At 52.4% G+C, this 17418-nt stretch overlaps 3 protein-coding genes across 3 annotated transcripts in view; all 3 read left to right on the forward strand.

Moving 5' to 3' along the window:
- Positions 1–2669, forward strand: part of AP4B1 (adaptor-related protein complex 4, beta 1 subunit) — a gene marked incomplete at its 5' end in the record, with an annotated part of 5500 nt that extends 2831 nt beyond the window's left edge. The window contains 5 exons of the mRNA XM_010142944.1: positions 1–22; positions 947–1050; positions 1171–1378; positions 1678–1962; positions 2242–2669. The exon at positions 1–22 is cut by the window's left edge and continues 1 nt beyond it. Coding sequence (XP_010141246.1) covers positions 1–22; positions 947–1050; positions 1171–1378; positions 1678–1962; positions 2242–2669 — 1047 coding nt within the window. The remainder of the gene's footprint in view (positions 23–946; positions 1051–1170; positions 1379–1677; positions 1963–2241) is intronic.
- Positions 2670–4261: 1592 nt separating this feature from the next.
- On the forward strand, positions 4262–7118 carry BCL2L15 (BCL2-like 15). The gene is made up of 5 exons (XM_010142945.1): positions 4262–4364; positions 4491–4520; positions 5881–6002; positions 6378–6593; positions 7101–7118. The coding sequence occupies exons 1-5, from the start codon at positions 4262–4264 to the stop codon at positions 7116–7118; spliced, it is 489 nt and encodes a 162-aa protein (XP_010141247.1).
- A 1542-nt stretch (positions 7119–8660) lies between these two features.
- PTPN22 (protein tyrosine phosphatase, non-receptor type 22 (lymphoid)) overlaps positions 8661–17418 on the forward strand; it is a 16640-nt gene continuing 7882 nt past the window's right edge. The window contains exons 1-11 of the mRNA XM_010142947.1: positions 8661–8795; positions 11647–11755; positions 12552–12628; positions 13517–13612; positions 14006–14044; positions 14386–14457; positions 14552–14611; positions 15057–15199; positions 15685–15751; positions 16564–16641; positions 17258–17350. Coding sequence (XP_010141249.1) covers positions 8709–8795; positions 11647–11755; positions 12552–12628; positions 13517–13612; positions 14006–14044; positions 14386–14457; positions 14552–14611; positions 15057–15199; positions 15685–15751; positions 16564–16641; positions 17258–17350 — 921 coding nt within the window. The 5' untranslated portion in view covers positions 8661–8708. The remainder of the gene's footprint in view (positions 8796–11646; positions 11756–12551; positions 12629–13516; positions 13613–14005; positions 14045–14385; positions 14458–14551; positions 14612–15056; positions 15200–15684; positions 15752–16563; positions 16642–17257; positions 17351–17418) is intronic.

Genomic DNA, 17418 nt, shown 5'->3' on the forward strand with positions numbered 1-17418 from the left:
CAGCAGGAACACATCACTTCAGGTAATTGTCTGCAGGCTGTTCGCCTGGCTGAGGCTTTCAGAAGGTGCCCTGCTGGGGCTTGTGGTTCCAGACTCAAGGCTGTCAAAGGCACTTGGCTTTTAATGTGATTGGCATCTTCATAGGGAAGTCTTCGGGTGGGGCTGGGGGTACATAGTGTGGCTGGGCAGTGTAGTTTTCCCTTCTTTAGGAACTGCTCTGAGGTGAAGGGGGAGATGGTCGTAGCTGTGTTCACGGTACCATGTGGAGGCTCCTTTCTGGCTGCCGCCTGCTGGCTTGAGGAGTGAGGCACTTGGCAGAGATGTTTTAGTGGCATGGCTGAGGGCCTACATGAATAATAGATCTTTTACATGTTTGTCATTTCTGTTCCTCATCTCACAGTCTGATTCAGTTGTACCCAGACTTCTCTTTTTCTTCTGCTGTCCTCAGTTCTAACTTCATACCACTGCTGTTTCTGCCCTCTCTTTTCCATGGTCTTTCCACTTGGAAAACCACACTCAGCTGTCGAATTAGATCACAGAAGCTGCTGGTGTTTCTGTTAGTGGGCAGCAGAGCCGTTAGAAGTTCACGAGGCTGGTTCTGAGTTGGAGTCAGTTTTAATTTGTCATTCTAACCTTGTGTCTGAAGCATCATGAGTCACTGTCTTTTTAAGAGCTGGGGAATGTCCAGAGGAGAAATTTCTTTCCAGCAGCCAGAGGAACAGTCTGAAGTTTCATTGCTTTATTTTAGTCTTGGTGCAACTTTGCTCTGACAAGCCCAGTGTCATGGGACTTGGAAGAAAGGCGTCTCAGTTCATAGTCACACGCAGGCACTGACTGCCCTCACTAAGATTTGTGAATTTTCCTCGGTGCACTATTTTGGATTTATTTTTTTTCCGTAGTGGTTTTGTAATTCTCAGGGAATACTGAGTGTTCTGTTTCATTGCAGCGGTCATACAGGCTTTTCGGGACCTGGTCTGGCTGTGTCCCCAGTGCACGGATGGTGTGTGCCAGGCACTGCCTGGCTGCGAGGACACCATCCAGGACAGCGAGGTAAGGTGGCTTTGTGCTGGGGACTGGCAGCTGCTGAGGCTCGGTGGCCAGCGACTGTTAGGTCAGCGCTGTCTTTCTGGTAAACAGCACCTGGTCGCTGTTTTTCTGTGGTTCCTGCAGGGCAAACAAGCACTTATCTGGCTCCTGGGTGCACATGGTGAGAAAGTACTGAATGCCCCCTACGTTTTAGAGGACTTTGTGGAGAACATGAAGTCGGAGATATGCCCAGCGGTGAAGATGGAGCTCCTGACGGCATTGGTGAGACTTTTCCTGTCTCGCCCTGCTGAGTGCCAGGACATGCTCGGGAGGCTGCTTTACTACTGCATAGGTGGGTTCCCGTCATTCCCTTTCACTGAAGCTGTGGTACAGGCTTTTTCGTACTTGGTTTGGCTGTGTCCCTGGTGCATGGGTGCTGTGTGTCAGGGTCCTAGCTGTGAGGAGACCATCCAGGATGGCAGGGTGAGGTGGCTTCATGCCTTTGGCCACTATGTGGCCCCTGCTTCTCTGGTTGCTGAGTGTAACGGGTTGTCACTGTAGCCTGGGACTCTGTTTTTAGTAATTAGAGGTTAGTACTTTGAGGAAACCTGGGTGATGAAATTCTCCATAAATTTTGTCTCTGATTCCCAGAGGAGGAGGTGGATATGGCAGTACGAGACCGTGGATTGTTCTACTATCGCCTTTTGCAGTCCGGTGTGGAAGAAGTGAAACAGGTCCTGTGTAGCCCCAAGTCTGACCCTTCTCTGGGGCTTCTGGAAGACCAAACTGAGCGACCCGTAAATACATGGGCTTCAGAGTTTAATACTCTTGCGCCAGTTTATGGCAGGGAACGCTGGGCACTCGTCGCAGCTCACCAGCCAGCAGAGCCCTCTTACACTTGTTCTCCTTGTGCAGACTCCAGGAGCAGAGACGCAGGTAACCCGCCTCGCCTTTGTCTGGGATCTGCTTTCCCCTTGTCAGTAGATGTTCTCGTGTGGATTTCTTCGGAAGAAGATCCCAGTGCTTTGAGAATGCTGACCTAGTGTTCTGACTACACTGTGCAGTGCGTGGCTGGCCACCTCACTGGACAGAGGATGCTGCTGACAGCGCTGTGGTTCCAGCTGCCATCATCTGATGGCTCCATAAGATGTTCTTCATGAAACTGGGAGCTGCACCTTACATGCTGGATCTCACATGTTTGTGGTTTTGTTTCAGAGTCACTGATTTCTGAAGGGAATAAAGAAGTCCTCAAGGTTCATCCCGATACAGGCAGCCTGACCTTAATTCCTGATGTCTACCTGACTGCAGAAGAGTTTGAGAAGACCTGGCTGAGCTTGGACATGAGCTGCCACCTCTCTCTGCCCTGGAGTGGAACTGTTCATCCAGATACCATACAGACAGCTCTTCACGTCATCCACATCCATACTATTGCTATGAGCAAAGCTGGCGTCCAGCCGTGGAAGGCTTATCTCAGTGCTCAGGATGACGCAGGCTGCTTCTTCCTCACGGAGCTCTTGCTGGAGGCAGCAGATGCAGAGATGCAGGTCTCAGTGAAGCAGAGTGAGGCAAAGCCGGAGGCACTGCAGACCTTCATTTCGGCATTAAGGACAGTCCTGGGGACAGTTGCCGGACTAGCGTCCTGACTGTCCCTGCTCCCAGTAGGATGCTTGCTCAGGGCACAGGGGAAGTTCATTTCCCTGCCTGCGTTTGCCAAACCTGGTGCTGGGTTTGTACTTTAAAACTGCAGGAGTGTAGGAGCCCTTCCCTGGACCTAGAAAGCGCATGGGGGGAGCTGGAGCTGGTGAGCAGGGCAGGGTGGAGGGTCTGTCCTCCCTCTGCACTGGGGAGAAGACAAGGTAATGCATTTGTGAGGCTGCTGCTTCTGCCCTGTGTCACAGAGGTGGTGGCATTTGCAGTGGTTGTCACCAGACACTGACATGACTATTGGAAACAGAAATGAGCAAAGTTCAGGGTCTCCAGGACTCTGCTACTGATCTCGCATTAAGAGGAACAGTGCAGTGATGAGAGAAGTATTTAGTTCTTGGCTCCCTTTGCCTATGATTTAGTTTCCAAGTGACAGATTTTGATAGTGGCCGCAGGTACGGGTGAACAGAGCTCCTCTGCATGGAAGATGGGTGGACAGGGTGCATCGTGCTCTGAATTTACACTCTGTCCAGCCTCAGGACTTGTGTTCTGAAGAGCGACAGCACCACGTCTGCTCTAGTGACAGTTGCAGGGAGTTGGACTTTGTACAGTGTCATGAAGAGTTTCCATGTCACCGCCGTGTTTTACACAGTGGCAGAGCCCTGAAGGAGGCTTTGTGGCTTATGGCTGCGGCATGCAGGTGGCTGTAACTGGGCGTCATGGTGCTCCGTGAGGAGTGGCTTTGTTAACCCTGTTCTGTAAGATTTCCTGTAATTTTTAATTTATTTTAATGACGGTATTGTACCTTTAAATACCACGCACATCTCTGAAACATTGCCGTCACTGTTAGACAAGAGGTTTTAGATTTTATTTCTGATATTCCTAATAAAAACGTGAATCATCCCTGGCTGGTTTCTGGAGTACTTGTTAGTTCAGCTCTGGAGTCTGTGGGATGGAGTCATCCAACTGCTGCCGTGGGTCCGGAGCGGAGTGCAGTCCAGCTCCTGCCTCTGACAGACAGGGCTTTTCTCTCTCGGTTTCCCTGACGCAAGGCTTTAAGCTGCAACGATTCATTTTGGTCTCATATGGCAAAAGACTAGCAGCTGAGCTCCCCACAGGTAACTTCAAAGGCAGGTAAGACCTCAGCCATGGCAGGTCTCCCGTGAACAGTTTTCAGTGTCCTTTGTCATACTCCTGTCCTTATGGAAAGCTGCATTGGAGCATTGGCATTCAATAGCTTGTTGGCAAGTCTAGTCTTCATCTGGGATGGGACTCGGAGCTTCTAGTCCTTTCTCCAGACCCCTTTCTTGATGAATGAACCCGCCAGCAGTCTTTGATAACTTGTAATCGTTTATTTCAGCTGACATTAGCAGAAATGACTGACGTCGAAACTAAACCACACCCATAGCTTGAATGACGACAGTTAGGAGAGCAAATATTGGCATATTGTGCTGTCGTGGGGAGGAGTCTGGGGTCATGCTCTTCCCAGAAAGGAGAGCCTGTGCAGCTCTGGGAAAAGGAAAGCCAAATCCAAAGGTGAAAGTCACCTGCAGCAACGTCCCCGCGCGCTCTGCGGTGCAGATATGCTGCAATGGCAACCTTCGAGGAGCAGACAGCGCGTGTGGTGGAAGCCTTGTTCGCGGACCTCCTTGAGGAAGATGAGAGTGACTGCCGGAGCCTGGAGACAGACTCAGGTGATGAGGGCTGCTGTGGGAGGGAAACACGGACTCTTTGCTGCAGGTGACCGAGGAGTGCTTGGACTGCATGCTGGAAGGAAGGAGGCTGTGGCTGGGGGTGGGTGGGTTTGTATGACTTCCCAGCTGTCTCTGTGCGGGAAAAACGAGAGGAAGGTAATGCTGTTTGAATGCGGGTCAGCGCACAGGCACGGTCCCCTTGGCAGGGCTGGCAATGGGGCTGTGGAGGGCAGGCACCTGCTGGCTGCTCCCTAGATTCACGTTGCCTGTATTCACCTTGCTTTCCCCGTTATTCTCGTGTCAACAAACTAATTAAATGTCCCAAGAGGTGCTGGGATCTTGCTGACACCAAACAGCAAAGCCCATTTCTCCACGCTTCATGGAAGTCTGTCCGTCTCCGTTAGCGTACTGCTCCTTTCCCTCTCCCGGATTAGGCGCTCGTGCCCCAGCCTCTGCTGTCCTGAGCTCTGCAGAGCTGCCCAGAGCCCCGGGAGATCCGGCACCCGGATCAGCACGAGCTGAGCTGGAGTTAGTGGCTGGCAGAGGGAGGGGGTTGGATCAGGAAGCAATGCCTCCAGATCAAGTTGCCCCTGTCTTTCTGTTGAAAGATCCTGCTTTCAGTTCCTCATGGCTTTGCCAAATGTGGAAATGGTTTTGCTGAAACTTCTGGTGTCCGGTAGCTTCTTCGGTCTGGACCTTGTTTTGGTGATATTCAGAAAAAATAAATAATAATCTGATGCTCTTTTTCCCCCTCTGGATGCTTTAGGGGAAAAATGCTTTAACAGCGGTGCTTCCCCCGCACCCTTTAAGTAGTTCAGCTGAGAAGTTCTAATGGCTTTATATACCTGAAATTAGTGAAGTGTGCCGTTAGCTCCTCTGTGAGAACCTTCCCAAAGTTGGGTCACTCAGAGACTTTGAAATGCTGCCTTTTGCGCTTGCTCAGAAGAGACCTGGAGTGTAATGTCTGAGTTCTCGAAAAGCCGGGGGAACGCAGGCAGGACTTCAGCACCGGATCGACACTGCTGTGTCGCTGCAGTCAGCAGAGATGAGATGTTTCACAGCTCCTCCAACCTTCCTTGCTTGCTTCTGGAGCCTGAGGGAAGGAGGGAGGAAGGAGCTGCCAAATCCCATAGGGGTAAAAGAGAGGCCTTAGGGATGCCCTTGGAGAAACACGAGTGGGGATGAGCTGAGACTTGAGCATGAAGGAGACTTGAGCAGCCAAGGTGAAAGGGAAGAGACCTGGGCAAATCCATGGTACAGAGCCCCTTGGTCCCTGCATAGCACCAGGGGACCGTTTGACATTTCTTAGGGACTTTGGTTTTACACTTCCTAATGCCTTGTCAGAGCTTGACCCTGCAGTAACCTCCCGGGTGCTTGGGGCAGGAGCTGCCCGTCAAAGGCAGCGTTTTGGACACTGCAGGCAGCTCAAGAGACTGGGCTTTTCCTCTGCCTTCAACGCGTCCCGCTGAGCCCCTCGCCCTGCTCTCTGCCCTAGAGCCCGCGCAGTCTGCAGGAGAGGCTCCTGCCAGCTTCGACCCAGCCATCATCGCCAGCCGCCTACGGCGGATGGGGGACCAGTGCAACCTGGACTTTGAGAGGGCTTCCTCGGAGGCTCTGGCTGAAGTGCTCAAGGGAAAGGTAAAGGCAGCTCGTCCTGTCTGGCCTGGCCAGCTCCTTGCCTTGTGTCACCATGCGCTGGGAACAGGTGGAGCCTGGGGAACAGCACGGCTCACGCTGCAGGGTCGGGGGGTCTGAGGGGAAGGAAGGGGCACGATGCCCTGCAGCCCCCCTTCATTTCTGTGTCGCAGGCAGCCAGCGAGACACCCGGACAGCAGCTGGAAACAGCACTGCCGGAGCCGCTGCTTCTCCTCCCCTCTTCCAAAGAAGAGTGTCACGGGTAGAAGAAGCAAATGCAGGAATTTAACTGGATTTAACTGAAATTTTTGAGCCAGGACTTCATTATCACACTGTCATTTTAAAAAGAAGCTTAAACCGCCCTCTTGATGCTTGCAGATGGAGAAGTTCGGGGCTGCTGTGGACAATCTCAGCAGGAGCTGGAGTGACCAGAACCCCGAGCTGGTCTACGAAAGAGCTTTTCTCTGTGTTTCTGTGAAACTGCTCATGCACATTGCGAAGAAAGTCCCAGGTGTGGTGCGGCCCAGCCAACTCACACAAGTGATTAATGGAAATGCTCAAGTCAGGAACTACATTGAGGCGTGCGGCGGATGGGTAAGGATGTGAAGGTGGCGGTGATACTTGCCGGAGTGTTCATGGCTCTTCCTCTGTGTCCCTCACCTCTCCCACCTGCCTCGCTTGGCTCATCACCAGTACCTAGCCCGGCCCCCAAATGCAGGCACCAGTGAACAGCCACGGGAGCCACGGACACCCTGTGCAGTCCTGCTGGAATCAGCATCGAACTTCCCAGCTGCCTCTCTGTCTCAGAGTTCAGTTCCTTATCTCAGTGTCCCGGGAGCTCAGCTTGCTCCTTCAGATGAGAATCAAAATAACGAAGGATGGGCCATACAAGAAGTGCCGTCCTGATCCCGCAGCTTTACAGACCCCACTCGGTGTGTTTTGCCAGGGGAAGGGATGAAATCGGTCTGGGAAAGGGTGGCAGCAGGAGGCAAGTTGCTCATCCCTCCATCCTGTGTCCTTCTCTCCCTGCCGGTTCCTTTAAACCTGCCTGGCATTGTTTCTCTAGAACACATACACATGGGGTCTTCTCTTTGCTTTCAGGAGAACTGGGACAGCTGACAGACCAGTCTGCACGGCTTTGCTGAAGGTGAAGCTGGACTTTTCCTTGGTTTAACTGGGAGAAATGCGGCTGCATTTCTTCTGGAGACTGCAAGCAGAACTCTACATGAGCAACATGTAAAAGTGATTCTGTATTGCTCCAAGCAAAAGTTAATAAATGTTTGTTCTTATTAATTCATTTTTCTTCTTTTGTTTCTCCTAAATTTTGCCATAAAAGCGGGCTTCACTCTTACTCAAGGTTTCTGGGTCAGGGCTTGGTGCTGCAGACTCATCAGCTGAATACCTGTTTTAAAACACTTCCATGAGTTATTCTAAAGATCCCTCTGTTCCTCTCAGGTGATTCAAAGGCTTGTTTTTTCACAATTAACATTTGACACTATTTTGAATTAAGAGTGAAGGCTGGTTCAGAGTGACCAGCAGCCCTTTGTCTGGTAGCAGCTGGATACAAAAACCTCATGGCTGTTCTGTACCCGACTTGCAAGAAAACGCAGGAAGAGAACACGCTGAACGACTCTAGTTACAACCAGAAAGAAAAACAGACTTGGTGCAGCTGGTCCGAAGTCTGTGCAAAACGCGAGATTTGGGAAGGATCAAGGTTGTGATTGCTGCAACTTTTTTGTGTGTTTTGGGAGGTCACTGTTTTTAGTTTAGTTTTGTTTAATTCTGCAAGTAGAGAAACTTTGCTCTCTGCATCTCCTTCCCGCTTTGGAATGACCTACGCTTTGTCCCGTGGGCGTCTGTAGAGTACCTGTACGTGCCCCCGAGAGTGAGTGAGGTGAATTAGGCTGGCATAAATAATCTGACTTCTGTAGTCTACTGGAGTCATATTTGACCATCTCTTCTGGTACAAGCTACCAGATGTGGGGGATTGTGGCTGGAAGAATTGACCGCAGCATGTCGATGGGATTTCTCTGTTTGGAAGCAGTCGTGCAGTTCAGGGGAGTTCAGGAACGTGCAAGCCGGGTTGTGTTGCTCAGCGCCTGCCTTAAGTGTTCTTCCAAAATATTTTGCAGTTACTGTGGAAAACAGGCTAAGTGCAAAGTGTGAGAGGGAACTGTGGATGTTGCAAGCTGTTTCAAGGCACATTCGGTGTTTGCAGCCTTCCCCCTGGAATCTGGCCGTGAAGCGCAGCCCCCAGGGACAGGGGTGGTCAGCTGCTGCCTGTGCGCTGGGTCCCTCTCTGGAGCCACTGTGCTGCTGGAGACAGCTTGACACGGTGCTTAGAAAAGTCAGATGTTGGGGTGCTTGGCTCTGGTCTCCAACTTGTAACCAGCTTTGTGGTACAGAGCACAGGAAAACGGCTGGGGGCATGCAGCTCCTGGGGGTCCCGGGCAGCTCTGCCACCCTCGGAGCCACCCGCCCTTGCTGCCTGTGGTTTGAAAAGGAGGTGCGAGGGCCCCACATCATGTGTTCTGTTTTGTTATTTGACCACGGTATCTGTTACGTACTAATTTCCTTCAGGACTTGTGATGAAGTCAGTAAACCACAGCCTGCCGCGAGCGCTGCCCGGGCTGGTGCCTTCCGCCGTGGCACACATTGACATGTCCGCTCCCGGCTTCAGCAGCCCAGTCGCACTCGGTCTCTGGCAACATGGACCAACGGGAGATTCTGCTGCAAATCCTGGAAAGGGCCCAAGGCAAGAAACTCAACCGAGAAGAGTTTGTAGGCGAGTTTTTGGTAAGTTCGCTTAAGGCTCGGCTTTGCACTTCAGACGATTGTAAAGGGACCGCTCAGCTGCTTCTCAAGCAGGGATGTGATTTGCACGTGACAGAAAGATTTTCTATGAATTTTACAGCAGCGAGAGACACGGGAGTTTACTGGGGTGAAAGGAATGTAAAGACAGAAGAGTAAAGTTTGCATTTGGAGTAGAACTGTCGCTTTTTAAATGATTACTCGAGCGTTTCCTGTTTTCTGCTTTGTGAAGGCGCTTGTCAGGACACAGTTTCACTTTGCCTAGTAATAGAATGGGGGGTAGTGAGGAATGTGGCACCACTACCCCTTCTCCCCACTGCAGTCTGGTATATCTGCGACACGCGTGTTCCTGTGGGGCACCTCCGGTTGCGACTTGACCCAGCTTTTCCTTTTTCCATGCCGGTAGAACCCCCCAGCCTGCCCCGCCGGCAGAGCAGGGAGCGGGCACTCAGAGAAATGCCCTGTGGACCCGGGACTGTTCCACACCGCGGTGATGCTGGGCACCTTGGCCAAGGTGTGAGGAGACAGTGATCTGAGCGGCCGGACAGGCTGCTTCTCCAGCCTGGCGCTGGGTTACGTGGAAGGGCTCCCAGTCCATTCGCGATGAGCGCACATGCGCTACATCCAGCAGGGCCTGCACCTCTCCTGGGAGTTAATTCTTTGTTCCGTGAAGGCAAAATTAGCAAAAACTGCTGATTGCTCTCACCTTGCCCTGTGTTCTGCACTGATGGGTGCAGTGCCCCGATCTGTGAGCTCTCTGACACCTTTATTTGTTCGGGTGGCAGGGGCGAGCCTTGGACGGCAATGCCCCATCTCACCATTCAAGCGGGTGGCTGGCAGGGGTTATCACTCTCTCAGCTGGAGCAAGGTTGCTTTGGCAGACTTTCCAGGTGCCTCTGAGAAGCAAAGGCAGCGCCCAGCTTTAGCAGCCATGGGGAGGGTAAAACTGGGACACCGGTGAGGTCTGAGGTGCCTCAAATGCCAGAACAAGGCACATCAGACGGGGTCTCTGTGGAAGGCGCAGAGGTTCCTCAGGAGACCCCACGAGACCCAGCCCTGCTTTGTCGTACCAGCGGAGACTGGCACTTCAAACACGGGAAAAGCTCAGTGCTTGGTTTCCAGGTGCCTGGGTTGGAGGGAAGTGATTAATCTGAGCCTGCAGCGACAGTCTCTTGTTCCATGGAACAAAGCGGTGTCACAGGCTGCTGAATTTCCCCCATGCTGCTGTGCTGGGGTTGTGCTGTGCCATGTGAGGCACAGGCTGCCGAGCGCGGGCACAAAAACATGCCGTTAATGTTCTGACCAAACCAGCAGGTAGACGTTGTCGCCGCTGCGTTTCCTCTTGTACTGGGAAGGGATCTGCCCAGCACGGCCTGAGCTGTGAGTGCAGAAGCCTTGACAGCCATGACGGCTCGCATTGCCAAACCTGGCAGATGTGCTCGATGCTATTTCTCCGTCCTGATGCCTCCCCTCTCTTTGTGTGAACGAGCGTTTGCAGGTGCAGATTGTGCCGTTGTTACCATAGATGATGGGGGGTTGTTCAAGTCCCTGTTTTCTGTTTCTGCAGCATCACAGCCAGAGTCTGATCCTTCCTGCTCTTGCCTCCTTTCTCACACGTAGGCACTTCCCAAGCAGTCTCTTGGAGCTGCGAGCTACAAAGCCCTCCAGCTCCTGACATGGCCCTTTGGCCAGTACCAGAATTCTGTAGCTTACGCACCCAGGCCCTGAAGGGCATCGTGTCATGCTCCTCTGGAGCAGGCTGGAGACAAGGGGAGATTTGCAGCTCTCCCACAGCTGCCAATATGTTGGGTCTGCAGCAAGGAAGGACAGAGGACAGGGCTCTCAAAACCGGAGGAGGACTTTCGGGAGAGCTGAAGCGCAGATGCTCATGAGCTCCCATGGGAGGGTCACTGGTGAGCTGACTCTTGAAGCAGTTTATGGTGAGCAGGAAAGTGGCTCCTGAACGATGGGAAAGGGAGACTTATCCTTTGAGCGTCCGACCACAGAAACACTGATTAGAGAAACGGCCCCGAGTTTTAAATCCAAAGTACCCCTTGGTGTCAAGAAAACTGGTTAAGTAGACAAAAAATCATGAAAGGAAAAAATACAGCAGGAACGGTGCTTTCGAGGCTGGTGGTAACGAGCAGTGTGTGTTACTGAGAAGCTGATGTCACTGAAATAACACTCTACGCTTTGGCAGGAACTAAGATGCTTGAACTCTCCAGGAGCGCTGCAGCTTTCTCCTGGAAATGAAAGAGGCAGATTTGTACCCCTAAGAGTCAGCCCAGGACTCCTGCTCTCTCCTCTTTCATCAGTGCATGTAGCTACTTGGCTCCAATTGCTCCCACTCCTTCGGTGGCTTGAGTGTTGCTGTTTGCAGCTACAGACAGGAGCATCTTCACAAGAGAAAAATCCACGGAGTCATTTGTCTTTTCTGGTTCAGTCGTTAAAGGTGGTTTAATGTTGTTACTTCTCTTATCTGGGTGCCATTTATGCTGAGAATGATTCCCCTGTGTCTCACTTACTTGTGAAGGTGATGCTTCATGTGCTGTACAAATGCGTCACTCCCCTTCAGAAGCCTACGTGCCTGAGCCTCGTGTGGGCACTGCCTCGGCACACACTTTCCATTCTTCAGAAGCCTTCCTGGTGCTCTCAGGTGGCTTCAGTCTCTGTTCTTGCTCTGAGTACCTTGAGAAAAGCCACTCAGGAAAGAATTAGTGGTGCAGACCTCGCTTTGTGGTAGTGAGCCTGACCCCTGGAGACCTTCATGCGTGCTCTCGAGTAGTGTGGTGTCTATAGCACATCTGCTGTAATTTGTTCCATTCTTTCATCACAGAAGCTGAAAAGGCAGTCAACACAGTACAGATCGGAGAAAACCTACCCTACAGCAGCCTCTGAGCAACCAGAGAACATCAAGAAGAACAGATACAAGGACATCTTACCCTGTAGGTTGGAAATGGCAAATGTTCCTGTTTGGGTATTTTTTTCTAGCTCAAGTCTGTTCTCATCCTCCAGTACCTGCCGGCACCGTTGCTTGCGCATGAGCATATCACTGGCTGTCAGCTGGCCATGAATTCTGCCGTTCAGATTTAAGGCTTTGTCTCTGACTGTGGCAGTGCTGCTCTGGAAGACTTTGGCATGTGTTTTCAGTAGGAAATGCATCCTCTGATGATTATCCTGGCAAGCTTTCCGGGTAGCATTGCAGCCCCCTGTTCCCCAAGGCCTTGTAGAGAATGGCTTTGGGCAAAGATGTCTCTACAACACACGAAGCAGACCACAGGCAAAAGCTGTTTGACTTGTCCTGGCTTAATGCAGCAGTCTCCAAAGGAGAGTCTGTCCTGGGATCAGAGCAGATCGTCCCTTTCATCCATTCTAGCTTGAAAAAAAAATAATCTAAACCCACAGATGTCATCTGAGCCTGTAAGACAGAGCGCAGGGTGGCTTTGGGCTTGGCTCATTCCATGGTCAGAGGAGCAGACCAGTGTTGCACTGGGGTAGGGCAGGATCCGCAGCTCCTGCCTAAGCCCTCCCCACTGCCCCCCCGTGGGCCGTGCCAGTTCTGTGCAGGGCTGTCGGTAGGTGAGGAGGAGGCACTGGCTTCACACGCAGCCACCCATCTGCTCTGGGATGAGCTCGCTGAGTTATGTGTTCCTCCAGAGCACCTTGTGCTGCGGCCCGAAGAGCTCGGCTAGCTCCAACGACAAACAGTAACTGCTGCTGCTTCTGCTTTTGTGCCTGCAGTTGACCACAGCAGAGTGGAGCTGTCCCTGATTACATCAGACACTGACTCTCATTACATCAACGCCAACTTCATCAAGGTATTGCTTCTCTCTCATTGTTCTGCCATGCAAAGGTGTGTGCAGCAGCTGTTTGCGCTGCCTGTTGAGTTGTACCAGAGAAGCAGGTGCCGTGGCTCTGGTGAGCAGCAGGACGGTACAGTAGCTCCTGGGCTGTGCTCAAGGACAACTGGTGTGTACCACCAGCGAGCCCCTCAGAAACAGCCCCTGCAGCACAGTGGCCACAGGGCAAGGGACGTGTGCTCGTGTCGGGGCAGGTAGTGGAAAGTTTGTGGCTCACAGACCCGACTTCCTTGTCAGTGTCACTGCCTTTGGTGGGTGACACTGGTGCAAAGCTGCTGTGGCCAGAATCGCCTGGCCAGGAAGCCGTGCACTGCAGCCCAGCTGAGACCTGCTGCAGCAGCAAGCGAGCAGCAGCGCAGCCCATCTGCATCCATTTTGTGCTCCTTGTGTTTGAGGACTCTCCTGTGCTCACAGCCCTTCTTGGAAAGACAGACAGAAGGTTTCCTTTGTTCTTCACTGCAGCGAGTGAGGGCTCTGTTTAACCTGCCCGCAGAGCAGACCTTTTCAAGGGGACCAGGGCTCGCTCCTTGGCCACGCTGCAGGCTGCAGAGCAGGGCCAGCGGTGGCCTCACCACCTCCAAGCTCCTGAACACTCCACAAGAGCTGCTGGTTTCTGGGGGTAGATCTCCCCTCAAGCCCAGCTCCCTGCTGTGGCTCTTTGGGAGCTTTGCACACCATTGCTTTCTGGCCGATTAATTTAATGAAGGTGCCTAACTACATAAAAGCCCTTCTAAGCACTTAATGGGCTCATTAAACAGAAGTAAGATTCAGAAAGAGGAATTTACTCTAGTTCTGCTGGTGAACTCTGCAAAGATGTCTCCATGTCAGATCCGAATGCTGTTTCAGGGAGTCTATGGGCCGAGAGCATACATCGCAACCCAGGGTCCTCTCCCCACCACTGTCATTGACTTCTGGAGGATGATTTGGGAGTATGAAGTCCTGGTAAGGTGCAGATTTATATGCCTTTTTTTTGTTTTTTTAAATAGAAGTTGTCTGTACAGCCAGCCAGAGTCTTTTCTGACGAAGCAGACAGAGAGAGGGTCAGGGATTTGCTCTGGATGTGGTGCATGCCCCGCACCCTTCCTGTGGATGAGCCACTACACTTGTGCCGAGACAGGAGTCTGCGCGTGGCTGTCTCGGTGTTCAGGCTGTGACTGGGAAAGGTCCTCGCTCCCGGGCTGCGGACGCTGGCTTGGGTTCGTTTGCAGCCTGGGACTCTGGGCAGCCCACAGAACTTCCTCATTGCCGATAAGGACCTGCAAAGGATGAGTCTGATTTTGCTGCCTGGATATGAAACTTGTCTTCAGTCTTTTCTAATGGACCTTCTTTCTGCAGATCGTGGTCATGGCTTGTATGGAGTTTGAAATGGGAAAGGTGAGTAACGTGTCAGCGGTGGCCTCTGCCGTGCCAGTGCCAGGGCACGGCAGAGAGATGCGGGGTTTTATTAAACCTCATTAGCAAGAGTAAGTTTCTGTTTGGTAAGAGCTGTTTCCTGGGACTTCAGCTGCAGGTTCTTACACTGTTTCCTGTAGTGTAGCCATCCTCTTTGGAAGGGAAGAGCCAGCCATGGTGGCTGCGGGGAAGGGGAAGCTGGACCTGGTGGCAGCAAGAGCCAGGCCTGCCCCAGGCATGAGTTTTGTCCTGCAAAGTGAGACAGGAGACAGCGTGGGTGGGCGGGTGGTGAATAACCAAACATGTTCTGCTTCTCGCAACAGAAGAAATGTGAGCGGTACTGGGCGGAGGTGGACGGCTCTCCCCAGCAGTGTGGCCCCTTCTCCGTCGCCTGTGTGAGTGCAGCTGCCACGAGCACTGGCTCACCCCACGTGTGCTGGAAACTCGTGGAACCCGCAGAAAATGTGACTCTGAGTTCTTATTCTGCAGGAAGCTGAAGAGAAGAAAAACGAGTATGTGATTAGGACTTTAAAGGTGACCCTGAACGAGGTAAGTAGGAAAGATGAAGGCAGGAACTGCGTCTTGGCCAGCTTTGTTAGATAAACAATGTACTAATATACGGCACATTGTGCGGAAGATTTTACGTGGCACAGCCTGCTATTTTAGAACTGACAGTAGCTGAAGGAATGAAGAAATAAAAAATCAATAAAAACTTGAACCTCAGTTTCTGAAGCTGTTTGTCAGCCGTGGTGAATCAGACCCTGGGTGAGTGAGGCCAACAGGTAACATCGAGGATGTCATAAAATGGCAATGCTGCTTTTGGGGTGAGAACAGCTGCACACTGCGCTTCTAACCTTTGCCTGCTGATGCAGACGGGAACTGGAGACGTCCACAGCATGACGGCTTCCTCTTGCTGTGCCAACATCCCAGTCTGTGCCTGTGGGAGCTGCAGCAGCAGCCCTCAGACCCTGCCAGCACTCATCTCCCCTTGCAGGAAATCCGCACCGTCCACCAGTTCCACTATAAAAACTGGCCGGACCATGATGTCCCCTCGTCCATTGACCCCATCCTGGAGTTCATCAGCGAGATTCGCTGCTACCAACCAGATGACAGTGTTCCCCTCTGCATCCACTGCAGGTGGGCAGCGGTCACCGGTGGGGACGGGCTGCCAGCCCCCCAGCCCCTCACTCTCTCGCTTCTCAAGCGGCTGTGGCGGGGGGGGCGGCAACAAGCCATTGGCCAGGCGTCTCTTGTGGGAAGTCCTAAGGCAAAGGTGTCCTCTGAGGAAGCTGGCCAGGTGGCAAGAACAGGGACATCTGGGAGCAGGCCTGCACAGCACCTGTAGTTAGGAGACCACCAACACTGGGCATGTCCACGTGAGGGCTGGTCACCACAGGAGGACCTAGGACCGTTGGCAGGAGCAGGAGATGTGCCTTCCAGGGGGAGCCTTATATGGGGTGGGTGAAGCTGCAGCTGGGCTGTCTTGTGGGTCTGCACCCTCCATGGTGTGGGATGGGAGGGTCACAGGAGGCTGTGGGTCTCTTTCCAACATCCTCATCAGAACATAGAGCGTGCCTATCCTCTGACCTCTGCTTGTAACCCTGCTGCAACTGTCATTGCAGCGCTGGCTGCGGGAGAACAGGAGTCATTTGTGCCATTGACTACACCCAGAAGCTGCTGAAGGATGGAGTGAGTGTCAGTGCATCTTTGAACGGCAACCGCATGCAGCAGTGCCACACCTCTCTGCCTCTCCCTCATCTTCTCTCTGCCCTCCCTCTCCCCTTCACCCCCTCTGACTGCGTGCACATGTGTCAGGGGACAGCTGTGAATGTCCACAGCCTGGCTGGGGAATGGTGGTGGCCAAACTGCTGCTCCCCCATTCCCAGTCTGGGCTGATTCTCCCTCTTGAGGCTCTGCATCATGCGTGTGCTCTTTGCTGCCACTGCCCCCCTCCCATCCCATGGAATAGCCCCCCGATGCTCGTACTGATAGGCCAAATCCTCCTCCTGTTGCTCCCTCTGGCAGGACTGTCAGACCACAGAGCCTGGCTCTGCGCTGGCTTCAGTCTTCAGCATGCCTTGATCTCTGGATTGGTCTCTCTGCACTAAACTATCAGAGATCCAGCATTTCCACACTCACACCTTGCTTTGCACGGGCTCTCTGATCAAAATGTGTGTGACGTGATCCCTGGTCGCTGGGGCTCGGAGGAGCAGTAGCATCCCTGAGCCCCCTGATCTGGGGAATCAGCATCTTGTCCTTAATGCTATTCACAGCTGTTACCAAAGCCAGTATAAAAAGGGTGTTTTCTGTGAAGTGCAAGACAGGAGGGAGGAGGCAAGCTGGTTTACAATAAAAACCAGCACTTTAAGCAGGTCCTTTGCTAAAAGTTCTTGCCATAGCGGGCCTGAATTTCGGGCGCTGCTCTGAACCACGTCACAGCTTGGAAGCTGCCTGGAATTAGACTTGTCTGTAATTTTTTTGTCTTTTCTCTTTGTTGCAAGATTGTTCCAGTGAACTTCAGTATTTTCAGCCTGATCCAGGAAATGCGCACGCAAAGACCCTCCATCGTGCAGACCAAGGTGCGTGTGGGAATTTCACCAGCCGGGACAGTCTCCGTGCTGGGAGCTCAGCTTTTCCCAGGACGGTTCCCGGTGAGGGAACACAGAGCGGTTGTGCTGCTGGGAGCTGCGCACGTAGATGTTCTGCAAGGTCCCTTTTCTGGATGATCTTGCAGAAATTAATTTGGTAGCTGGCCATTTCCTTGTAGGCAGCTGGAACAGCTTGGTGCTGGCCGTCTGATTTATGGAGTGCCTGCACTGTGAAACAAGGGGCTGTCCAGGAAATACAGTGGGAACTTTTCTCAGCTGAGATAGGCTGAAGAGGAAGCTCAATGCAGAACATTGTTTGTGCACCTGAAAAAACACGAATACTTTAGTCTGCACCCTTTGAAAGTTGTGGCTTCTGTCTCTTCTGAGGATTTACCCTGCCAATGGACCAGACATGCAGAACATTGTTTGTGCACCTGAAAAAACACGAATACTTTAGTCTGCACCCTTTGAAAGTTGTGGCTTCTGTCTCTTCTGAGGTTTTCCCCTGCCAATGGACCAGACAGTGGCAGCTCCTCTCAGGGCATGGGTAAAGGATGACCGTTGCAGGCGCTGTATCTCACATCTGTTTTATATTTCTGGGTCGCAGGAGCAGTATGAGCTGGTTTATGATGTGGTGATTGAGCTCTTCAAAAGGCAGATTAAAGTTCTCGATGCCCAGGAACATTCTGCTGCCTCACAGGTAAAGGTCCCCGGGATAAACGCACTGCCTCTTGCAGCCTTGGGCTTGCTGGCTCTAACCTAGATTCC

This window comes from Buceros rhinoceros, unplaced genomic scaffold, assembly GCF_000710305.1.
Source record: "Buceros rhinoceros silvestris isolate BGI_N320 unplaced genomic scaffold, ASM71030v1 scaffold28689, whole genome shotgun sequence".
Lineage (NCBI taxonomy): Eukaryota > Metazoa > Chordata > Aves > Bucerotiformes > Bucerotidae > Buceros > Buceros rhinoceros.

What these genes read in the sequence shown, in the direction of transcription:
- BCL2L15 (XM_010142945.1), top strand. Translation starts at nt 4,262, where the DNA reads ATGGCAACCTTCGAGGAGCAGACAGCGCGTGTGGTGGAAGCCTTGTTC. An exon ending in GAGCCTGGAGACAGACTCAG is followed by an intron (nt 4,365 to 4,490) that starts GTGATGAGGGCT and finishes ATGACTTCCCAG; the next exon opens with CTGTCTCTGTGCGGGAAAAA. An exon ending in CTGAAGTGCTCAAGGGAAAG is followed by an intron (nt 6,003 to 6,377) that starts GTAAAGGCAGCT and finishes TGATGCTTGCAG; the next exon opens with ATGGAGAAGTTCGGGGCTGC.